The 25,901-nt window shown below is 41.7% G+C and overlaps 1 protein-coding gene across 10 annotated transcripts in view; it reads right to left on the minus strand.

The window, feature by feature from the left end:
- astn1 (astrotactin 1) overlaps positions 1–25,901 on the minus strand; it is a 356,366-nt gene that overhangs the window by 263,727 nt on the left and 66,738 nt on the right. For 6 of the 10 annotated variants that reach the window (XM_068600596.1, XM_068600657.1, XM_068600649.1 and 3 more), the window contains 4 exons: positions 23,341–23,522; positions 9,475–9,731; positions 8,998–9,140; positions 5,466–5,615 (listed from right to left, as the gene is read on the minus strand). In XM_068600596.1, coding sequence (XP_068456697.1) covers positions 5,466–5,615; positions 8,998–9,140; positions 9,475–9,731; positions 23,341–23,522 — 732 coding nt within the window. The remainder of the gene's footprint in view (positions 1–5,465; positions 5,616–8,997; positions 9,141–9,474; positions 9,732–23,340; positions 23,523–25,901) is intronic. The other 4 variants (XM_068600673.1, XM_068600641.1, XM_068600665.1 and 1 more) reach the window with 1 other exon arrangement.

Consider the following 25,901-nt stretch of genomic DNA (forward strand, 5'->3'; position numbering starts at 1 on the left):
CGGTTTGCTTTTGAAGAAGTACAACAGGATTCTGTTAAATGCGCTGACATGTGGAAGTGGAGAGAGGCTCCCGGGCATCTTCAGCAAAAAAAAAAGAAAAGACGGGAAAAAAAATAAAAAGGGGAAAGAGTCATACCTCACCTGCCTCCTCTTCCTACTCACACATGCACAGAAATTGTCCAGTGAGGAGCACAGTAGTTCCGTCTGTGCATATTTTATGACGGAGATGAAAACTGTTGACTGGAAACAGCGACTGGAAACGGCGTCTCAAAAATGGCACGGAGCAGATCTAATTGCCTGCTGAGACAGCCTCATTCCTATGCAGCCGGCTTTTGAGAATACCAACCTGTATCAGGAAGCACTGAAATTTCAAAAGCGCTGTGTGTGTGTGTGTGTGTGTGTGTGTGTGTGTGTGTGTGTGTGTGCGTGCGTGTGCGTGTGCGTGTCAGTTGAATGCATTAGAAGGCAAATCCTTGTACTTTCACAAACAAAGCTGATACAACGATTATAATGAGCATGCAGGGATCCTTTTGTGCCTCCTCCGTTACTGTCTGGTTTCACATTCTGCATTCTTTTAGTAAAAAAAAAAGGACAATGTAGCGGAGTTCATGGCGAGGAGACCTTCTCTGTTTTGTTTCTGGGTGTTGAGCGGCATCGTGGGTGGGTCGGCAAAAAGAACATGCTCACGAGCAAGTCAGTCATGTGATTTACGCTGTTCACGACGTAGGCACAGGTAGAGGATGCCACCTGCGTGTGCAGAACCAAGCTGAGGTGCAGAACCTTGGCTGGGAACCTATGGAGGAGGCCCCTTGTGGTTGGTTAGAGTTCTCCACAGACTCGGCGGTTACTTGTGAAAGTAAACGCTGTGTGTCATGAACATGACACATTGATTGATGATCTTGGTTACTTATTGGAATTTAATTCAGTCAAAGGGGCTGGATCCAATCAGCTCAATGCCTCAACTCCTATTAGCTATGATGCATAGACAACATCAAGTGTCAATTATTTAAAATTATACCTTTGGTGACATTCTCCTAAACTATTCTTTTCGTATGAGGCCGCCTGGTTGCTTGTTATTATGCTAATAATTAAATGAGTGAATTTAAACCATAAACGGGTCGATAAGTGTTAAACGGCCTCCGGGTAAGAGAAGGACATCCACTCACTATATCGCAAACCATAGGACACATTAGACAGGTCCACTTCTGACTAAAATGTTCATTGCAAATATCATATTTTTTTCAAAAATGACTTTAGACAATGACACTTTGCACATAGTATAATATAATAATATAATACTACACGAACGCCCGTATTGCTGGATAGTTGTAGGAGATTCCACGCAAAAGAAACTTTGTAAGATACCATGTGAACAGTTGTCCGAGGATACGCTATATGTCCTTAAACGGCTGGATTTGATTTCTGAAAATGATTTGTTCTATCTCCATTAACACTACCAGGTAGAATTTTACAAGTTGTCATGGCTTGGCAAACAGTAGAGTTATGTCATTCACATTGCAAAGTAATCACTTGGGATGTGTGTTGGCAAACATTTGATTGGCGGACGCAGCACATTGCCAGATGACATTGCCAGAGGACCCTACATTTTTTTTTTTGTGAGAACCCTCGCTAAGCCAACAAAGTGATCTCATTAAAATGAATGAGGAGGGCTTTTACTTACTTTTTTGGACGTGGCACTAGTGTCTGAACACGGCCTTGGACCTTTGGATTGTTTCATCACTTTGGTATAAAGCCTCACGGACTGGCTGGGAAGGTAAACATGGCTGTGTTGTTGTGCAGTTCTCTGAAATCGTGTTACAAGGTTTCAGTGCAGTGAAGTTTGAAATATTCCAACACCGCCGGTGGTGCCAAGTGACGCTTCTCTGCGTGGGCCTTTGGGGGCATTCGCTCTTTGTTCTCACCTTCCATTATTGATAAAAGGGTTCGCATGAACGTTGCTTTTTTTTCCTACTCTCTCTTTTTCTATGATTTGAACTCTCATAGCTGGAAAGCTATGGTGGGTGCAGGTGGGCGCTCAAACTGTGAAGGTCACGCAGGAAGAACCACAATCTTGAATCCAAAATGTTCTATGAGCCGTGTTGTTTCCCACCAGTCGTGAATGCAACGTAATTAAAATGGATGGTTGCTCGAACAAATGCATTGGAGGGCGTCTGTGATGAAACGCACAGCTAAATACCTCCTCGCCTGCGCTCCTGTGTTGCAGCTTAACAAATACGATCCATCCTGGCAGTTTGGATAAGACCTCTGTGGTATTTGTTAATAATAAGGTGTATTCCTCCACAGCGACTAACACCACAGAATTGCTTTTAATTGGGCTGAGAATAAAGCATCTGTGCAGCCAAGTGGAAGGAAGTGAATTGTGGTCTGAGGTCAACAGAAAATTTCCCAAAAATGACATTTTGAAAATGTTGTTGCCTCTCTTTTTCCCTTGTTCATCATAATGGAATAATGTATCTCCATGTTTAATCAACTGACTCTCTCTCTCCCCCTATTGTGTATAACTCACTCCCATGTCTCACCAATTGGTGTATGAATGGCATGACAGTGTGTGTTAGTGTGCAACAAGAACGCCATTATTTATTTGTGCATGTCATTTTGCATCGTATGTACATCCTGGTAGCTCCCATAGATTACGCTAGATTTTTTGGTCTTGATTCTCTTTTTTTTCGTGTTTATTAGTGGACCCTAATGGCACATGGCAGAACACATCCATCAACGTCGCAAAAGGAAGCGTGGGGACTGGATTAAGTGCAGGCGACCTTGAGATGCTCTCCACCCAACAGCCCTATCGGACCAAAGGCACCAAACTGCCTTGTGGAGGAGAGGGAGGAGAGCCGAGATGGAAGCCAAGCTAACTCAGCAACCACCTGAGGCGACTCTACTACCCTGCCTAGTCCTGACTGTCTGATGTCCGGTCACGGAAGAATAAGATCGATAACATAAGTGAGCACCAAGCATCATTGATGTAAACACAAACAGTCGTGGAAAATGGAAAATGTTTTTGTTTCTGCTGTTTACATTTCTCCTGATGCAAATTCAAAAGAATGCACTCCAGTGTTTCTATTGTTGTGTTTAGCATTCTTTTGTGATGTTGCAAAAAGAGCTACAACTGCATTTCTCAGGTTTGCCTGTGTTACGCGATGACAAGAAATGATCCTTGAATCCTTGAAAGCAGTCTGTACATTACTGTAAAAGCACATATGACTATGCTACGCAGAGCATTCATACCTTGTCATGCAGTGTAAAAAGCTGAGAGACTGGCTGTCTGGTGGGTTAAACAAACACAGGAGTTTCAAAGTGTTATTGAATTATTATGGTTACACAAGCGATAGTTGGGATGTGTTTTCCATACTTATGCTTCGTTATTTCCTTTTACTCAGTTCACAAAGCTATTTTTGAAGCCCGACACAAATGCTTATTCCTAAACCTACCTCCGACACGCAAAAAACTTTCATTATGACATGTGGAAATGACCTGCCGAATTACTCTCCTTCCTATGAGCCCAGGTTGGTCACACAGTGCGAGTCCTTCACCCTCACAGCTCTGGCAGTGTGTCCGTGATGGTGACAGCGGAGAGTGCAAAGGAATCCCGCACAAAAAAGCACTTCAGATTGGCATCAACAGAGATATGAAAAGAAATACGGTTTGAGATATGTTGGCAAAAAGAACACAATAAACAATAAGATGTATCCGTTTGAAGGTTAGCATTCACAACACATTCACACTGAACACTTTTTACCTCGTCACTGTCCAAAGGGGCATTCATCTCTCCCATCTATAGCACTGAGTTTATCCTCAGAGTCCTGCAAAGACCTCATGCATCCAGATTTCTTTTCCAACAAAGCCCCGTATTGGTTCATTGTATTATTGATAACTTTTGTCCAATGAGTTGAAAATGTCTTAGGGTCCTTGGTAGTTTTCCAAAAGGGCATCCTCGATGATGTCAATGATTAAACCTGCGTGGTGGCATTCAGTGCCTCACCGTGGTTTCCTGCATGCTGCGGAGCTGTGAGAGATAAACAATTGTTGATAAAAGATGTGTGCCGCTGGGCAACGATCGCAACGCTGCTGCGAGTCCAACACCTCGCATCTCAACTGCAGGCCTCCATGTTTTTTTATCGGAACGTATTCACATAATACCCCGGGAGGTGATTTTGTACAATTTCATGTTAAATGCATCCGTCTGGAGCAGAATCAAGAAGCTAGATCGATGGAGAACTTTGTGAACAACTTTGTGATCGAGTGAACAATTTAATCATAAACACATTCGTCGTATGAGAATAAAAATATAGAAATCACACCCGAAAAGCATTGTAAATGGGGTGTTGCCCGTGTGGGTTGCCTACATTGCCACGAACCCGATCGACTGAGGACAGTCAGGCTCGGCTGAGAGCGCACAGACCCGCCTGTTTGTAAAGTGTAGAAATATTTCTCCGTTGAATATAAAAACTGTGAGGAATGAATTAATGGCAAACTCCAGGCCGCTGGGGCGAAACACGACACGGGAGCATCGACGTCAAACAGAATGAAGCCAGGGGAAAAAAAGGTTTTATCTATCCATTGTAATTGAAAATCAATTTGATTAATCACCCTTAACACTACCTGCAAATTACTTTCCAGATATTAAAATGATAAAATATCATCTTCAAAAAAAAGAAAAATGATGGGGACTCTTGCTAATTACCTTCCATTTTCTAAGTGGATATATAAACTTAACAACATGATGGAGCAGCATTACGGAAGCTGCCAGCTCTCAGTAATGCGGTTCAAAGGGAAACGCTCAGGGCCAGCAACGTTTACGAGCCGCCCGTCTCCCTCATCTCACCGAAACCAGAAAGGCTTCTATCCGACAATCACCAGCTGTGTACACAGGCGGCACTACGGGAGATGTATCGGTTATAAATAATGAAACAAATTTTTATGCTGAACATATATTTTCTTCCGTTCTAAATGTGTGGCTGCAACGAGTGCGTCGTGGACTCAGAGCGCTGCCGACACGCAGGTGACCAGCAATCAACGTCCCGCCTAAACGTAGAAATGGAAGTTGCCGCTCTGCCAACGGAGATACTTTTTACACGACCAGAAACGGTTTTGTCCTCTTGAAATGTATCATTGTCGTATATTTCCTGACACTAAATGAGAGTAGAAATTCAAATTTCACTTTGGCTTCACGGTCAAATGTTTTGCAATAATGTCACAGTTCAAACAATAATGTAACGCCTTGATCTGTCTCTCTATTTAAAGTTTTTTATTGTTTTTCAATGGAATTTAAACGTCTTTCATAAAATAGAAGGTTCTCAAAAGACAGCGCTGAATCTTTTTTTTTAAATGACAATTATCTGAACTAAAGTTGCTAGGCTTCAGTGCTGGCGTGAAGCGACGCTAACATATGGGATGCGTGTATTCTCTGACAGAAAGTCGCTCTGTGAGGGACCGAGACTTACCGCGGGTGTTGCTGGAGATGCGTTTGCGTTGGCTGGTGGAGGTGTTGTGCGGGAGCAGGGTGTTCTGCTGATGGTTGCTGTCGATGGGACTCGTGGCAATGATGTTGTCCTTGTACTTGTTCATCAGGGCCAGTTTGGTGTTGTCGCTCACTGCGGACGAGAGGGATTATGGTAACAAACACGAGGTAATGAGAGCCGGGAGAAGCGGTAGGCACAAAGTAAAACGCTTTCTCTCTGGAACGAGGAAGCAGCCACTTGGAAAAGACGCCAAAAAAACAACATAATGATTGTGTTGTTCTTGGCTGGATGTTAAAGGTTTTAAAAGCACAGTGTGGCAAGGATTAAGTGTCGTAATGCTAAAGGAAACACACCCAGCATGTTGTTTACTGAGGGGAGAAGTCAAACAGCCAGAATTAAAGAGTGAGAAAAGCTGGCTTGAAATTGAAACCCATTAAGGGACTAAACTGAACACATTCTTAGAGGACGGAATGATCTTTTTTGGTAAATAATATGAGAGAGACAGTTCCAGGTAAAACACTATGTGTATATATATATATATATATATATATATATATATATATATATATATATATATATATATATATATTTAAATATCTAACACAATTAGGTGGATTATGGTGAAATTGTCCAAAGAGGGTGTCACCTAATGACCTAATGTTTAGAGAGGTCCCATCCTTTACTATTGATTTAATTGACCCATTTTCAGAATGTTGCTAGAACTCAAATACGAGTCCACAAAAGCCACAAAAAAAGTGAAAGTAAAGACTGGACAAGTATAACTACATCCTATTAAAACATTTAACACATATAGTAAAACAGGATGTAGATTAACGTGGTATTAAATAGTAAATAACGAGTCTGCTGTTCAAAAACAGCGTGACATATTTGGGAAGTTTATATTTGTCAATACGGTAGAGCTGCAACTAAGGATTATTTTAATAATCAATTAATCGGTTGATTATTTTTTCGATCAATCGGATAAACAAATAATCATTTTAAAGCAATAATTTGCAACCTTTTATCACAAAAGAGGAACTAACAGTGCAAATTCACAGTGCAAAACATCTTAACAATAAAGAATTTATAAAAAATAAAAAAATACAAATCAGAAAACTTAACAGGATTTGTTTGACATCAGAACTTGTTCTCTACACTCAGATGCACACAGTCACACACATGCACAGACACACACACACACACACACACACACACACACTCACACACATGCACACTCAGACGCACACACTCAAACAATCTCAGAAACAAACTCACGGACATGCACACTCACAGACACACACTCACAGACATGCACAGTCACAGACACATACTCACACACACACATGCACAGACGCACACACTCATAGACATGCACACTCATAGACATGGACGCAGACACACACACTCACAGAGATGCACACTCACTAACACACACACACACACACACACACACTCACTTGTTTTACACCTGCACAGTGTTTTTACACCTCTTCGTTAAGGACTTTGTTGTCCACATTTATTGTTTTGAGTCAAAACTACTGGCTGGATTGCCAGAACACGGTTAGCTTGTGCTGAGTAGTCATTTGGTGCTACTGTTAGCACGCTAACAAGGTAAACTGACCTAATACACATTGTAAACATTACCCTTTCTTAGCGTGTTTGTGTTAGCATAGGTGGTCCAGTGCTTCTAAAACAATTTTATGAGAAATACTGCACTAAAAGTTAAATGTTTCGTATTTGAATGGACAAAAGTTAAATATATACTTTACTCCTATACTGTTATGTTGAAGGAGAAAAGTAATACAGCAAAACTGCCATTCTACCAAATGTACTGCATTATGTTGAAGCAATATTCATTTAGCATTAGCAACAGGCATGACCTAAAAGGACCATTGTAGCATTTCTGGTGGACAAATTCCAGAAATGGAATATAATATTCATAACTATATTTCTATTAGTGTTAGCTAAGAACAAGCAATTCATTTCTAGTAAGGAGCACGTCCTCTTGACTGCCATGTCTCTACTACAGCAACCCAGAAGGGACACTTCAAAGACGTGCCACAGGGAGATCCTTTTGCTTTTATTTTATTTTGTCACCTGAAAGCTACCGCAATTCATTCTTATTTCTCAATTTTTGTATTCAAAACTATTACCTTATTCTAAAAAGAAAAGTCAGGGGCAGACAAAAAATAAATAAACGGATGAACTCTTCATTATTTTAGTCCAAATGTCCAATGCTTGTTTTTCTGAGCAACCTCTGCTGTTGATGACTTTACTCAATATTCGGCGCATGCCCTGCTGCCTGCATTTCCTATTTCTTCCATCCATCCCATTAACCATCTTAAATGCATAATGCACAGGATTATGCCGCCTCCATCACCTCTGGGGTCGGGGCTGTTCAGATTTCATAAGAACGCTGTGTGTGAGCACCTCCACCGTGACCAATCTCTTGATGAATCCGAGCAGTGAATGTGCCGCTAATTGGAACTCAGGGGGAGGGGGGAGTATCTCTTCATCAAACCGGCTTCACTTCATACAGTCGTCCTTGTGGGAGCGATGCTCAACTGAAACGTCCACTGATTATGAAAAATAGATCTTCCTAGGAGGAGTTCTTGGCAGGCCAATAGACCTTTTGATTATTCCAAGTGTGAGCAGTAAACTCTTCGAAAGAATGCCTACAGGTTGATATTTATGTGGACTGTCTGCATCAGTAACAGCTAACAGCTCATGTTCTTACACGGCATATGAAAACTGCTGCTCAAGTGCCTCATTTGTATTTGCTGTCTCATTTTTTGGTGTTGGAAGCCTTTTCGTTTGTGAATCTGAAAATATAGTCCTCCATCATTTGGTTTATGTTAGGTTTGATAAATACTTCACACTGATATGAGAAAATAGCATGTGGTATTTAATTAAAATTCAATTATCTTTCCTTGTTTTCACACTGATTATCTACATTTTTCCAACTGTGTTGATGTAATCATACTGTTGCCTGCTTAGAAAACTATTTATATGTCTCTATGTCCTCCCTAATACCAGCAAAAGTAATCTTTTTGACATGCTGTCTCATTACTTTGTCTCTCTCACACAAAAAAAATGAAAGTGTCTGTTGTGAGTCTATGTACCGGTTTTGGTCTCCTCCACCCCCTGAGGGACTTTAGTGATTCACTTTTTGCCTACTCTGTGGTCGAAAATCAACTCTATTTTTTTCTGTATGACGAACTCATTAACTATAACATTAGTTCTAGTTCACTCATCATCAACTAACTCATCAGACTTCTTCACCAGCTAGTTAATGTCCTCGTTGTCTTTAGCCACGTGGCTACGTTGGGTTCATTCTAGTGGGCTTTTATTTCCCTCTCAGCAGCTGCTGCTCCCATGAGTCTGTCACATTACATCTAGTCCAGCTGATTCAATGTTAACGTTGTGAAACTGTGAAACAGTGAAACTTTCGGGCAGTTTTGCTTGTATTTTTTTAATTTTGTTGACCTGCCTGCTTTTGCTTCAGTCAACTCACCAGGTGTGAGGTCCATACTATTCTTGTCATTACAGCCCTGGAGGGAGTCCAGGGTACGGGTGACTTGGCTGGCAAACTCCTCTCCGCCGTTCATACATTCCCGCTGCAGGTGGTGGCGCAGGTCCGTGATGTCATACTCGTACCTGGGGATGAGGTAGAAAGAAAATCAATTTGCGTGACATTATCTTGACTGATCTGAATCAGAGTAAACATCACAAACGGCAAAGATGCTTGACATAGCAGTAAACATTTTAGAGTGAGACAGAGAGTACAGATAAGGTAAGCTTTTATCATCTCAGGCATCACAACTCTGTGCGCAGGTATCATCATATCAGCTGCTTTTTAAGTACTGGATTTCAAACAATTCCAGCCTATTGTTGCAAGTGTAACATGTGGAATTAAAAAGGTTTTAGGGTTTAACCATTTCAGGATACATTCACACCCCTCCCCGCCCCAATCCATCCACCCGATTCCTACTTGTACCCGTCCAAAATGGGTGTCTCCCGGATGCTGAGGGTGCCGCTGGAGTTCGGCCCCTGGCCCCGAGAGTTCCTCAAGCTCTCCCGGGCCTGGCCTCCCATCAGCACCGAGGGGATGTAGTGGATCTCGTTAGCCGCCTCGGCGCTGGCACTTTTCTGTGGCTGGGGGATGCGGCGGCGCTTACACCAGCGCCTGCGGGTGTAGAGGATCAGGACCAAGCACAGGATGGACAGCAGAAGGGCGATCATCCCGCCCTAAGGGGAGGAGGGTGACATTTGGAGCAGGGACAGAGGAGGGGAAGAGGGGGAGAGAGACCGAAGAGAGTCAAAGAGGAGAACAGATTGAGAGAATCTTGCCAAGTCGAATACGGATCAAAGTCAAAGCGGTGATGCCAACAGCACAATTTGAACAAAAACGGCTGCAGATGCATTTTAGTGAATAACACTGAGAATGTTTTTAAATGACAGCAGCTCTCGTGTTACTGTGCAGTTAATTCACCTTCAGACAAAGAAGCACTTGGCCAATTTCCATGTGGAATGTGGGCAAGGGTCAGCGGCTGTAAATCGCGTGTGCAGGGGGTCAATGCTCCGACTTATGAATATGGTTCCCATAATTCCTTTAAAAGGAATAGTTTGACAACTTGTGAATTTATGGAGTGGCAGTAAGTTTTGGCATGTGAAAGAAAATCTGGCTTTGAAAAAAGAGGAAGCATAGCATTTTCTTTTGATTTTTTTTTCCATTCCAGACGCTTTGATCACTCGACTGACCTCTATGTAGATACCAACGCTTCATCAAATGGCCAAAAGCACAGATACTGCTGCTTTGCACATGTGTGGAAGTCTCGCTTACGACTGAACCAAAACGCTGCCCCCGGCTCATTTCAGAGGAAATCTGTCCGACTAAACTAAACGACAGTAAGTTTGTCAGGTCTGTGTTGAAGCAGCAAAGTTTATACTCACGCTGTCAAGATGGCTGCCGGTTTTACAAAGACGGCTACTTTGTTTTTTAAACGCTTTGGCAAAAGGAGGTCTTGAATATTATTTTACAAGCAAAATCAAATTGTTTCCAGGATTTTTCCACCTTTGTTTCTTTATAAAGATGCAATATTTGACTCCTGGAGAAATATGTCCACAAATAGAAAAATTTGTTCTCCCACAATTTTCCATCAGACCTTTTGGAGAACACAGCAACAGAACGTTGGGCATGAACCCCTTTGTGCGTGCTCGCGGCACACGACGGGCTCGGGCCATGGTGTGAGCGAGATTATGAAAAATAATTAACTCTGTCTGTCCGCTCTGATTTACATTTACAAGGGACGTCTGAGGTGTAATTTCACCGTTTGTCTTTGTTTTCTCTTCTTAAATAAGTTAACCTGCGGGTTTGTTTCAAGCCTGTGGGATTGGCTGCTCTGTGGAAATATAGGAAAGAGAAGTCTATCTGTGACTTTGAAACTCAGCCCATAAAAATTCTCCAGGAAGTGTTGACAACATCTGACTGGGCTAGGACGCACGGCCGCCCTCGCTTTACTCATCTTCTCCCTCGCCTGTTAATGACACGTGAGCTGGTTTGAGCGATTTGAGGGATGCGGCGGCATCCACACCAGCACCTGCGGGTGTTGGAAGGGGGGGAATTGGGGATGCAGGCATACGATGGACAGATGAAGGGCGCAGAGCCTAAACCCTGAGGACGGGTTGGACGGAGGGGGATGGGCCGTGACAGAATCAGACAGAAACCGGAGAGAAAATGAGACAGTGGGAAGGGATGGAGTCAAAGAGAAACCTTGTTGAGGAGCGGGATACGGATCAAAGTCGAGGCGAGTCAAACGTGGGAAACACTGGAGAGAGACAGCGACTGTCAGTTTGAATATCCGACCATATCTCTTCCATGAATGAAGGCCAAGATGGCAGGTTTCTGGGCAGTTTTATTCTCCTGATTCTATAAGCAAAACATCGAATCCTATTATTTGCATCTTTAAGGTCACTGAAAGGGATGTTTTTGGAGAAAGGCAGGACAGATGAGGAGAGATAACACACAGACACAGATTGGAAGTTGGACCTGTGACGTCACGTGAACCACATCCTCGCGGCTGATCTGATGGGACACTGCTGAAGACACCAAGTCAGACATGTACGATTTGGAAAATGTCAAAAGAGAGTTGTGAAAATGTCAAGGTGATAAAGAAAATGTTTAAAATGAGTCCTTCCGCTCAGTCAGATATGCCTGTTTTAAAAAAAGAAAGTATTGTGGAAGTGCTGCCTCCTGTTTAATTGATTTGAGTAAAACGAGGCGAAATAACAATAACACTAATTGTTTCCCCAGCAATAGTCTGGCCAGAACAACCGTTGAATAAGAAGAGGTTAAGTGAAAACTAAATCAAAAAGAAAGAGGAAGAAAAAAGAAAAGAAAGAAATCAATTATAGCTAAACTGTGTGTCAGCTCAGTCAAACGAGCACAGTTTCGGAAAGATAAGCAAAAATGATGAAATGAAAAATGGATTTTAATCAGTCGTTTACATTAAAAAAATCCCCTTTCATGAATTCTGAGGCTAAAAATGTGTGTGTGTGTGTGTGTGTGTGTGTGTGTGTGTGTGTGTGTGCGTGCGTGCGCGCGCGCGCCTGTGTGTGTGTGTGCGTGTGTGTGTGGGAGGGAAGGGGGGTTTCAGTTGCTCATATTTATTTAAATAAGCAAAAGTCGAGGCATATTTGCTTAATCTGCATAACCAAGGACATGAACAAGTGACACCGTGACATGGGCCACTTGTGCACTGCGTCTGCATGCACACTGGTCCAAAAGTAATTTAGTTAGGAATGATTACATTTTCAGCACTTTGAAAGTCACTGATGAAGTCGCCTATTTAAATAACACAGTGACCGTAGACTAAGTAAAGCAGTTAAGGACACTCATAGTGTATATTCCATATTGAAACTGAATTACTGAGTAATCCAAAAATACATTTGGCCTGATGGGACGGACTGTCAGTGTTGCAGACTTATTTTGCTAGATTTAACAACATTTGGGCTCGTGCTGCTCGCAACTTTCACTGGAAAACGCTTACTGGGTCTTTTTTGATTGAACTTTTCACTTAGCTAGCTTCCTAGTTTCAGAATATAACCACAGTACATTTAACACGTCTTAAAAGTTCACTCAACAGTATTTTTGGATTGACAATTGGTCATTTGAAAGAAGTCCCTTGTCGTGCAGGCATGCAGGTTTTTGATTTACTGTCTTTAAGGACATTGTTTGGTTCAGCCTCAGCAGTTTCAGCTATTTTCAAAAGAGGCTCTAATAAAACCGACTGAACGCTATCTGCCCCGCTCCAACAGGAGGGCAGAACAAAGGTAGCTATAGCTAGTTAATATATTGAACAATTAGGTAGCTAAAGAGTCAGATATTTCCCTTAGTGGGCACCAAAGCAGAGCGAGAAGGTTGAGGCGAATATTGGACTCAAACCTGATGCTGCGCCAGAGACACGACAAATGAATGCCGATGTTGCTCTTTGACTGCTTGAATTTGTAAACAATAGTTTGCTCACATGTCAGCAACACAAATGTAGGTGGCTTTTTGGTGAGTTCTAAACAGCAAAGAAAAATAAATAATGCTAAATAAGTCAAATATATAGTCACATAATGATACGGCCAGTACTGTTAACTGTCAAATTCTCTCTGATCTCGGCGACACCCTCCTGTTAAAACAGTTTGACGTCGATGTCTATCTTCCTAAAATGATGGAAACAGATATTCACGTCACTGGCTGTCAGCTGACATTCCTAGATGTATATGTAACTCCCATTTGGACAGTAGTGTGAAGAGACATTGGAGGCGTGCAGTCGATGGGCCTGCTTGAGTGAAACACCATGTAACCTGTGTCGACTGTTGCATTGATTAAAACTGAGGTGACTGACTGAAAAATGTGTCGGTTGTAGACAGTGGAGGGGAAAGTGAGAGAGAGAGGGCGCTGGAGCAGTTATCTGTATCTGTTAGCAGGGTGGGAGTGGCGGTGGGGCAGGATTGTGTGTGTGTAGATTGAGGGGGTTGAGGGGTTAATGGGTGTAGCTGTGGGATAATTAACGGGAGATTTCCTTGTATGAGTTGCATTTTTTGTGACTGGGCGTAATCAAGCTAAATCCAGGTGTTACGTTGTTTGATGTGTCTTTTCCACAAAGTGCATGAATTCCCTTTTACTTTTTAATTCACTGTTGTTGATTGACCCTCTGCCAAGTCCCACCCCTCAAAGACAGACTGGCCAATCATAGTGTGGCAAAGGCCAACTCCTACCATGGTCCAACCTATTCGCCTCTGCCTTATGACACTCTTATGCATTCTTTTCAGTTTTTTGGAAAAACGTGTGAAGCTGATATTAATATTGATATAATGAATGTTATCTATATAGTACTTTTCTACACTAACCACTGATGGTATACTGAATGCCAACACATGCTTCTTTAGGTTTTTAATGATTGTAATAGTAAATAAAGACCTTCCCAGCTTTATAGGAACAGTGTTGTTCTTTAATTCCATTGTTAATTTCTTTGAAGTTTGTTATCCTTGAGAAATCCTTCAACCAGTCGCTTTATTTTTTTGCTTCCCCAAAAATGACATAGTATCTCCGAAGGGACTGTAGTTAGTGACAGTGTGGGCTTCACAGAAACTCTGACATGTCACTTTTTAGTTAAAAAACATTAATTGTTAGTGAAGATGAAAATGTAAAATGTTATTCTTGTCATTCCTAATCTAAAGTAACCAGTCAAGGAATTTAGAATAGTCCGAACTGAGCTTATGTAACTATTAAACTGTATATGTATTATTAAGCCGTGTCGTTGTTTTATTCATCCCTGAGGAAACCAGAACAAAGTCAAATGTCAAGTACTTCAAATGGCCCTCAATCAAATCTACCTGAGTGACAAATGTAATTAAAACCCATCAAGCTGCATTAGCGGTCGTGCGTGGAGGGGGCTAATATAGACTAAATGGAAAAAAGCTGTTTAACGTCAGGCATTACTTGGATTCACAGTGAGGACTAAGTGGGCTGTGTCCTCCTCGAAAGCCAATAAAGCCAAACCACACATGGAGGCATGCCGGCGCTCCAGCCCTGTAATCCACTTACTAACGGATGAGGATGACGTTATAATGGCACGAGTGCTCCTTATGACTTACACTCCTGTCATGTAAGTCCTGAATGGAATAGAGGGAAGACGTGGCCTTTCTTCGTCTGACAGAGATCGGCATGGTATTAGAGCTGAGCTATCAATCTGTCACTTAGTCTGTGAATGCGAGGCATGAAGACGCAGAGGGGCGGAAAGATCGAGACTGTCAGACAGCTACGAGATAGCGAAAGGAAGTTTCTTGCTTTGAACGCAATAAACGTCATGGTGTAGCCGGAAGGCCGGTGAAGGGATTCGATATGAGAGTACAACGCCAATGAGGGAAATGGACAGTTTTTATGCTGTCAGAGTATAATATTTAGTACCTGCAACGAAATGAAATGAAACAACAGACTTCCTGATCCGGAGCAGGTTTTGACTTTGAACAGAAAGTGAAAGTCATTCCACTCGTTTCACTCGAGGACTGGAAATGAGTATTAATGGCACAAATGGTTTGAATTAATTTGATTCAATTTGGTGTGTTTCATAAGAGCTAATATAGCATGAAGCCATGATGGTGATAGTGTGTGCGTGGTGAGGAAGGCATTAACTTAAAAGCCGCACATTTGTCATGTAAACAGTTATTCTCTTGGAATTAAATGAAGCCACTTGAGTCGGGTGCTTTAACGAGCTGAAAAGACATTACAAAATCAGTTTTCCTAATGTAGTGCATCATCAGAGACTGTCACATAGCCACGATACATAGGTTTTTTAAAAAGTCAAATTATACATAGCAGCCTTCATGTGAGGATGATGGCATGCATGCTTGCTTGTAAAAAAAAGAAACATCCCACTTAAAATAGATTATTTTCCCTGCGTCTGGTCAATGCAGCCTTGAAGCTGGAACAAGCCTCTACTTCGGCACTAAAGCGAGGATGCTCGGGTGCCGTTCAGGGACGTTCACGCGTCCTGGAGGAAAGGTAACGTCCGCCTGTCGGTTTTTCTTATCCATAACGATCATATTTGAGATCCACAGAGACCTTTAAATGTATGTTTTCAGAAGCTGATTTTCAACATCACAAAACATGTGCGGTGGGCGGAAAGGGAAGATGTGCTTTTGTCAGTTACCAAGAGAGACTAAACAAAAGTACACATACATGCATTTTATTATTCTATTGTTATTCAATTGTGTTTTCCTGATACTGAGTATGGTTCTTTAAAGTAAAATTATGAATCGGTAAAACAATTAAAAGAAATATTAAAAGTTTATTGTTGTCTGCTGCGGACACAGGAACTTGTGTCTCCTCACTAAGTTCTTAATCTCTAGTTTCAAGTCTTCTTCAATACAGCTTGATGTTCATTTACTGAATTATGGTCCATTTACAGTCAAACAGACCATAAAGCAGGTTATGCTTTAGGGCGGGGCTTACTGTAATTTACAGGCCACTGACGCCACCAGAGACGTATCCAGCGTCTCTACGTCACACCTCAACATTCCAAATATGGTCACCTGTGTTCACTGGTTGCAAAGAAGCCAAGATGGCGACGGCCAAAACTCTGAACTCTCGGCTTCTGAACTAAAGGGAAGACGTCACAATGACCACTACTTACAGTCTACGACATGAGTACATGAAGTATCGGGCCCAATATCGGTGAATTCCTTTTTATCCTGTCTTTTTTAATACTTCCTCTGCGGGGCACCAAAGTTAAGCTGATGCACTTTAATCTAAATAGACTTCTAGATACTCGCTCACATTTGTTTTGCTCATATGCAACATTTGGGCTTCTATCCAAGTGGCAACATGTAACACGTAGGAATGAGTTTACGTTTTACAAAAGCATATACATTTGCTTTTTCCATGTAGTACAAACAGCTGCCACTCAAGGCCTGCCGAGTTGAAAAGGAGACGTGAAGCATTGAAACATTGGCACCATTTGCATGCAGCGGGCGAGCCAGCTATTGGCCGCGCTGACACGAAGGTCTTGGAAGTCACTGATGAAGTGACACCGTGAGATTGAGTTTCCCGGGTGGAATGAATAAACCAATTAACAGAATATCCCTTTTAACCTGCGTTATTGTTACCACAAATAGAACAGCTTGGCAGCATATTGTCTGGAAAGGTTCGTCCCCTCCGGCTGCTTCCTCCCTCCTACACCGACCGAGAGGAGAAGGTTCCTTCTACAGGAGGAAGTAAATAAAGAGGCTGCCATGTTTCTGCTGACATCAAAACGTACCTTTATCACTGAAGAATGAGGCACTGAGGTACAGAATAAGATAAAAATTTGATTATATATATATATATATATATATATATATATATATATATATATATATATATATATATATATATATATATATTGAATCAATATCCCGGCATTTAGTTAATTTATTATTAATATAATTTAATACCTATTATATTTTACTGTATATACTATGTATACACTTTATATAGTTTTTTTTTAGTAGTTTACTCAGTAACTTTGCTTGCTGCTGCTACAAACAAATTCCCCCTGGGGATAATCTATCTATCTATCTATAATTATGCAATTATATGTAATTATGTATTGTAATTATACATATATTTACACACATATATACATTTGTATATATACATATACACATATCTATATAAATATGTATGTATATACATATGTATGTATTGAGTACTTTCTGATTGTCCCTTGCCATGAATGTCTTTCCCAAAGTATCATCTTCACAAATCCAAAACTAATTTCTGCTCTCACTCAGGTGTGACTAACTCATTTGGTGGCAGTGAAGTTGAGGTGGCAATTTCACTGTTTCTGAAAATTAGAAATATGCAGTAGAATGCAACGGCAATAACGGCTCAGGCATTCTGCATAAAACCTTACGACGTAGCTGCTGCTGCTGCTGGAGCTAAGTGTGACAGCTATCGAGCCCTCGGGTCCAGATAAGACCCAACGTGTCGTCCCGAGGAACAGCCTTGCATTCATTTTACGCCATCGTTAACTTTCTGATTTATTGCTCAGATCTGAAAAAACACCAACACATGTAGCTTGTATGTTGTTTTACAATGAGGACTGTTAATTATAGTGTCTGAACAGGCTGACGTTGTGACAGAAGGTGACGGCTAAGAGGTCACTTTATTCTTTATTCTGTGGCCATGAAGCTAAACATATATACTCATAAAGTTATTAAACCAGCTCGGAAGAATTCAGTGAAAGGCAAGATTTGTGATATAAAACTAGGACATAGCGCGTATACATGTTTGCTCCACACACAGCGAGGCGATGATTTGATGGAAGACATAAGAGAGAAAGAAAGGCATTCATAGAGAAATGATCCGATAGCACAGACTTTATGCTCCTGTGACCTCCCGGTTTTCTCTGCTCTAATCCTTAAATTAATTTGGATGTTTTTCAGATCAGCGCCTTCGTCTAATTTTAACTCCGTCACTGAGAATCGTACGTGTGGAAACAGATAAAAGATGGAAGGGCAGTTAGTTAGCCTCGCAAACGAGGACACTTGCATGTTTGATCTGGTAAAGAAACAAAAGAAGAAGAAAAACCAGGGGAAAGGAGCATCGCAGTTTAAACCGCTTTGTGCATCCATAGTGTCCACATTCACTCCTCGTGAAAGTGTAGAAGAAGTGGGAGGGTTCTCTCCAGCTGAATACACATAACTGTCATATCATCACCTTATGAAGTTCTCACGATGAACATGGCAGCAAACTAATTCCCCATAAAACCTGCTTTCTGAAAAAATATGTTGCCATTTATGATGATGCCATTATCAATTCCACTTATCCATTACATTATTTTTCGATTCTTTATTGATTCCGACATTGATTCCTCATGAATTGTTAGGGGGAAAAATTTTTAATTCAAGATAACTGTAGAATTTAACTATGTATTATGAGCTGCTGAGAGCCAGTGTCAGAAAGTTTAACAGGTCATAATTCCCTTAATCATTTTGCACATGAAATGTGCAGTTTGTTGCAAAACTGTTTCGGCGTAAGACCTCGATAAAGCCGAATTAGAAAGACTACACAACCAAACGTCGCCTCAGAACCTTGTCCTCACGCTCTTGCTTGATTGCAGAAATAATTTCCACCAAAATATGCAAATTACAAATAAAAATACAAATTCTGTCTAACTACGACAGACTTTCACATAACACATAAATGTAATTTATTGTTGAAGCAGAAATACTGTCCCTATAAGTTCTTTTGTCTTCTACTAAAACTGTGATTTTCCATTGCTTGTTTGGATTTGGTCGCGGCAGCAACGCTTTGTTGTGCTGCTGCCCTTGTTGTCTGCATCAGAAGATCCAGCAGCATGACAACAAGCCGGCCTCCTCACCGCCCAAAGGGAAGCTATGGATCGGTTCGTCTCGCTCGACAGGCTTTTCAAAAACACGCCATGTTGTGCTCTGGAGGATCCAGCCGGGGACGGCCGCTTTACAAGTGGTCAGGGCCGCATTGATTTAGGGTTTACGCGATCAATGCTATCAACGCTGGATTTTAGGGGGTCACCACATGAATGTCAATATCCCACAATGACCACCTCTCTCCACCGTAAACTAATGCTTTATGTCGCTGTGTGTGTGTGTGTGTGTGTGTGTGTGGGTCTGTGGCTCACAATAAAGTGTTGGCATGTTTCAAAGATCACTGGAAAATGGCCGCAGTGTGAACTGTGAACATCACAAACAGAGAAAGCAGGCGGTGGAGCTGCTGTCAACTCTGAAGTTAAAAAGCAACGACTTTTCAATCACTTTCAGTCTTTCTGGGGACTTAAATCCCATTTTGTAGTAACACAGGACAATAAAAACAGAGTTTATAGAGAGAGAATATAATTCAATTTAACTGATTCTGGCAAAAAATACATTTGTTCACAAATTACTGTTGTGATAAAAAAATAACATACAAGGTAATAAAAACAGTCTAATTTATTAACTCAAAATCGTGAGTCCCCCTCCAGAGTGTCTTGTGTGAACCAAAGCTGCAGCTAAACTTACAGAGTGGTGCCTCCAGGTTTAAAATGAGAGGAATCCATTTGGTTTGCATCTTTTCATTGGTTAAACCTTGTCGTCATTGGATGTCAATGTTTTGGTGCTTGCAGAAATGAACAAAGTTGCTTTATGGCCTCTGAGGAAAAAACAGTGGCGCTAAAAGAGATTCAACAAAAAAACAAGAAAATCAGAATGGAACCAGTGAGCTTGGAAAGCCTATTAGTCTTTCATGTGATGTAATTGACTCCGTACTGAATGGGACGATTGGATTGATCCGCTGAGGACCCCCATGGCGAAATAACAGCAGCCGATTAAATTGTTGGAAATGGAAAAGGGGGAGATTTGTGCACAACACGATGATCCACCGGAGCTTGAGAGTCTCAACGGACGGGCCGATGGAGCCTCGTCGAATATCTGATGCCGTTCCAAATGCAGGGCGCTTTTTATTGGTCTCCGTTTGGCCGGAGAGTTGGGTTTTTTTACTTTGTAGCCGTCTCTGCCTGTCGGCTTGTGGCTGAAGCCTAGCGTGTGCGCTTTTGAACTGTCGGTGTCGCTGCGGGCACACGCAAGGTGAGTCATCTATTATGGATGAGCAGCCACGGCCGGTGGAGGACACACCGTGGTCACCTTGTTGGATGGGAACGCACGGGGGCGAAGCTTTGAACCCTGTGTGAGGGAAAACTCCAACTTTACAACAGTGCACTTGAAAAATAAAAACTGTTGAAAACGACTCACTTTTTTGGTTTAAATTGGCTTCAACGCCGCGTTTGAAAGGACCGGATGGAACTAACTGTGCTCCTCAGGTAGATTATATCCTGGCTGGAGGACCAGACGCTTTCCTGGCCTTGGACCCCAACTTTGGTGCAGTTCATTGAACCTGATTCCCCTTCAGGATTAAGCCCATAATAAGTCTGGCTTGTCTTTGCGCCTAGAAAATGCTGCAGTCCCGACTCATCCATTAGGCATAAGCAGTCCCGCGGTGGGCACGGTGGCCAGGCATTGAACCGCGGCAGATAAAAACGGTCTGCTTTCTGGCTGGAGTGGGCCGACCTGGGAACATTTCAAACGGGGCAAAAGTGGTGTAAAACACAATCCTGTTGCTGTAAACGTCAATAGAAAGGCTGGATTTCATTTCAACGCGAAGATGACGAGTGACTTTTGGCTCGCTGATGAATTCAGACACTTGGACTGTATATATACACATATACAGTGTTTACTGCGTTTTCTGATCTGAGCTACACAAGTCAACGAGACCCTCAGCAGAAGAAGACTATTTCTAGACTGTTATGCTGAATACTCGTCACCTGCGCCACCGACAACAACACAGACACTCACAGTTTTTTTGGCTCATCTCTTAGAGTGTAAAATGTAATAAACTACCAATTACTAACTAACTTTACTCTAACTCATTACATGTATCCTGTATTTTCAAAATAAACTTCCATCTTTAAAGTAAAAAAAATAGTTTCATGGAGAAGATCGTGGATTACATAGGTTTAGACAGCAAAACTAGTTATATATAGAGGTATATCAGAGGCAAGTGCCTGAATGCATCCTTATTTTCATGTGTATTTAAAATGGGAAAATTTAAAAAAACGACTCTTTTTTTGTACGTTGAGTATTTTTCTGTCTCTAAAAGAACAAAAAGAGCAAAAATTATATTATAGTGTGTGTTGTACATGTTTATTTCTATTCTAACATCAGGAAGGATTTTAATGACATTCATCAGTAGTGGACATTAGCAAGAAGGGGTACAGCGTAGCTTTTTTTATCTAAAGAAAATTAGACTATCATCCACACATTAAAATATCTAAGTGGTGCAGATTACTGTCAGAATTGCGCACTCCTCTTCATTAGGTTATGGGAAAATTAACAACTTGCAACTTGTTTGAAGCACTCTGGCCACAGGAGCAAAATAAATCCAAACTATAAGTCGTTGTTTGGGTAAAAATACCAACGAAAGTAACGTGAGTGACGTATGAACAGCAGCCTTCTTGGACTCATCCACCCGCCAGCCCTGTGTGAGCTTATAGTCTAAATACTTGTTTGTTATGTAACTATGATCTCACCCTAATTGGATGCAATGTTATCATTGCTTATAGAGCAGGTGAACTACAGTGGAATAACTCATACTTACCTACTGTTTCCCCCCTGCTGTTCGTTGCATACGCACACCAGTGAGGTTAACGAAGATGTTGCTGACAACTTAAGCAATTGAGACATTCACAGCTGCATCTCACTGCTTTTTTTCTTCGCTCTCCACACGTCTCCAAAACGTCTACCTGTGCTGCCTGCTGCCGTCCTGCACGCTCCCCAAAGACATGCACCGGAGAGCGGCCCAGTGACAGCTGCACGCTGGTGCCCAGAAAGCAGCCGTCGCGGGACACCCCCCCCCCCCCCCCCCACCCTCCTTTTTGTTTTTTGCATCCACGAGGAGTTGAACAAGTGACACGGCTTTGGATTTATAGGTCGGAGGCCTCCAGCAGGGTGGCAAGCTCCAGTGCGTGCGGGGGGGGGGGGGGGGGGAGGGGGTGAGGCGCTGCTTCCATCTGTTGTCACGGTCTGCTCGGATCTGCATGCCAATTCTTCCCCTGCCCACACCTTCATGCAAAACACCACCCGGGGCAGCGCCGAGGAATTAACGGAGCGGGGAGCGCAAAGGCCCCGAGTCGATGGGACGTGAAATGCAGATGGAGAGAGGTGTGAATCAAAGAGGCGAGAAAATGAGTCGTTTCCACATAAAGAGACGGTGTCAATGCACGTCAGGATCAAGGTCAAGGACATTTGTCTCAACGTCTCCGAGGTCAGCTGCGCACCTCGACTGATGCGGCTTCCGGACAAAAAAGCTGCACGCTGATTAATCATCTGCGTGCAGTTATAATATACCTTCAATGTTTCTGAAAAACACATATCATCCATCAAAACCTGGTTGTAATGTCTTTGGGCTTGAGGGAAGGAAAAAGAAAAAGGAAAAAAGAGGGCACTGGGAGTAGGTGTGGCATATCTAAGATCTAATAAATATACATTTCCTCAGGCGAGAGAGGGGAGCGCTGCGAGATCTAAGGATTCATTTCCTGCTCCGCCCGACAGAGCAGATAAGGTTTGATACAGTGCGGGCGGAAGGAAATCTGCATTCTGTTCCCGAAATGTACAACTTTATAAATGTGTGTTCCAAAGAGTAAGACTAACTCCATCTTGCCCATCCCCGACTTTAAGGTTTCCATTCGAAGCGAGTCTGTCAGTGGAGTGACATGTGGACTGTTTTTGATCGAGTGGGACAGATGGAAGACACACACACATTTTGTAAATAACTCAATTTGGGTTTTGGTCCGGTTGGACAATCAATTTTGTTGCCTTTGTTGGATTTTTTAATTTTACCATTTGTCTTGTTTCCTAAGATAATAGGCTGATATTTGTTTTAAGGAGACTCGCAGGATTTATCCGCTCCCCTAAAACCTTTACTCTGGAATAACAGTGAGCAGTCAGCTGCACACAGGGAAACAAAAGCAAGAGGAACACGTTATCTTATCTCAGAGATGATTTCTCCGACTGTGTTTCGCTTCAGGGGGAAAAAAAAACTCAGCACTAAAATAACTTTATATATTTAAGTCCATCTTGATGAAACAGCAAGAAAAAAGCAGTTTCTTTCCTTCATCCTTTTAATTTAGCAAATGAAAGATTTTGGCCAATTAAAAAGTTATTTTGACTGCACGTCAAAAGGAAAGATGTAGTGATATTGAACTTTTTTTTTTTTTTCCTATTCTCGGCTGGTTTGTGGAACGGAGAGCGTTACCATGACGGAGATGTGCAGGATGCGGAGCTCCTCTTTGGTGGAGTCGTTGGCCGGGTCGCCGGTGGGCTCTGGGAGGGTCAGGCTGCCGTCCTGGTGGTGGATGTGGAAGAGCAGGGTGCCGTTCTCCAGCCACTGCTGCCTCCAGCGCACCATAGGGATGTCCTCGGAATTCCCAGAGATCTCTGCCGGAGACAAAAAGGGACACGGGAATGAGAGGCCGCTCACTCTCCTCTTTAGAATGTGAGCGAGTGACCAGAAACCACTGACACGTCATGGTGACGGATGGATGTGTTCAACATTCAAATGTGATACAATAGAGTCTATAACAATACATCAACGTTATATCGATATTGTGATACATGTTGTCTTAGATTTGGGATACTGTAAAATGTGTCTTTTCTTGGTGTTAAAGGCTGCATTACAGTAAAGTGATGTCATTTGCTGGGTCATACGATCAACACTAATGATGATCAAAAAGCTCATCTGAGTAAGTTTCGGTAAAAAACTTAATTTATATATATATATATATATATATATATATATATATATATATATATATATATATATTTAAATTATTGTAATATTTATTAAAAATAATATTATTTATTGATTAAGGCTTCGAATGTTGAAAAAACAACAACTATGACTTGGTTATGTTTTGGAAGGAGGCAGGTATGCAATGTTTTGCTCTTCCCTGACATTTTCCCTCTTTTCCCTCTAATTTTTAACTGAAATACTCTAATATATATATATATATATATATATATATATATATATATATATATATATATATATATATATATATATATATAGATGTATTTATTAGAGTGTATATATATTGAGTGGATTGCTGTGACATTTGGTATAGCTAACTTTCTTTCCTTGAGGACGTATCATTCTGACTTTTAGAAATAGCAGAAACATGACTTTACACAACACCCATGGTGCACCAAAACTAAAGACAAATGACGTAAGAGCATGAGTCACAATGTGACGGAGGCAGGAAGCAGACGGAAAGGATGGAACCACAAAAACCAGAAAGGTGGGCGTTTGTGTCGAGTCCTGGTTTCAGAACCTTTCGACCTTTCCATCATTGTAACCAGTCATTGGATTTTATGATCATATATTATTAAGATGCAATGAAATTCCTCGTTAGACTAGTGCCTCTGCTACAACCGGATGAAAGGGTGAAAATTGTGGTCAATTGTGTAGTCGGCCGAAGCCTGAAAACTCCATCAGCTGCAGGAGCAGGAATCTGTCTGCGGAGGGAACAAAGAGGAAGGAATGATGACATTTAAAAAATAGAGATGAGTAAACAGGGATTTCTACGGCAGAGGCAGAGCATCAGAAACATTGTGCTATATGTCGCACCTCGGCTTCCTCAAGACACCGCCACTCCTGCTGTTTGAAGTATTAGTGACACACGGCAAAACACACACACACACACACAAACACAGAAAGAGCAGAGATAGAGAAACATTAGAATTGCGTGACGGAGAGCTGTGTGTGATTCTCTATTATATAAGTGTGAAGGGGAGCGGAGATGCATCAGGCTCATAAGTCAGGGGAGGTAAGAGAGGTAAAAGGATTATTTATTTTTTTTAAAAACACGCCCCACCTGTAATACCCCCACAGTTTGAGAAACACTGATCTAGATACACATTGGGCTAAATTTGGGTAAAAAAGTTTTGAGTTTATGATATTTTAGCTCTTTCAGTGACTAAATGTCTAAATATAGTCATCAAATTGCTGTTCAAACACACCTAATCTTTTGAGTTGCAATGCATTATCTTTTGAATGCTGCTCATCTTTCCCTCAGTGCACAGGCAGTTTTGCATTTTTTATTAATAACTCATGGAAAGTAGAAGTTTGGATGGTTTTCAGAAGACAGAGATTAAACAGGTAGTGGAGAGAATGACACTGAAGGAATTACTGTCCGTATTGGACAAACCGGCCCATCCTTTTCACCACTTCCTGCAGGGTCAGCAGAGCACTTTCTTCAACAGACTCATCCAGCTCTGCTGTCACAAGGACCGATACAGGAAAACATTCCCATTTTGAACTCTCTCTTTATTGTCTAAATTTAATTTCCTAAATTAATACTCTGTGCTATACATATCTTTCATCCCTGCTACTTTGTCAACAAATTTTCCCTTAGGGATGAATACAGTACATATCCATCCATCCAAAGAACTAAAGGTGTTCAAAGGGCTTTTTTTAATCTAAAAAATGTGTGCTATATTGTGCTATATTCTACCACCTCACATTGTATAGTATGCTATGAAGTGTGTTTGAATTATGTTATGACTGGTTTATAGTTCATGTTGGTAGCCCTAATTTCTCTCACATGCATGACTAGCATGATGCCACACAGTGCACAACCTTGTGCTTTTCATGGGTTACTTTGGACTTCCGGCCATGAAATAGACCATCACGCTAATTGCAAGCATCACTCAGCGCTGTGCACACATCTATTACACAAATAGATTGAGCCAGCTCTGCTAGTACACAAGCTTTTCAAATTATTCAAAGCCCATTTTTACACACAGATGTCACGATGA

The sequence above is a fragment of the Clinocottus analis genome, unplaced genomic scaffold (assembly GCF_023055335.1).
Source record: "Clinocottus analis isolate CAN_PGR_092001 unplaced genomic scaffold, fCliAna1.0.p SCAF_11, whole genome shotgun sequence".
NCBI lineage: Eukaryota > Metazoa > Chordata > Actinopteri > Perciformes > Cottidae > Clinocottus > Clinocottus analis.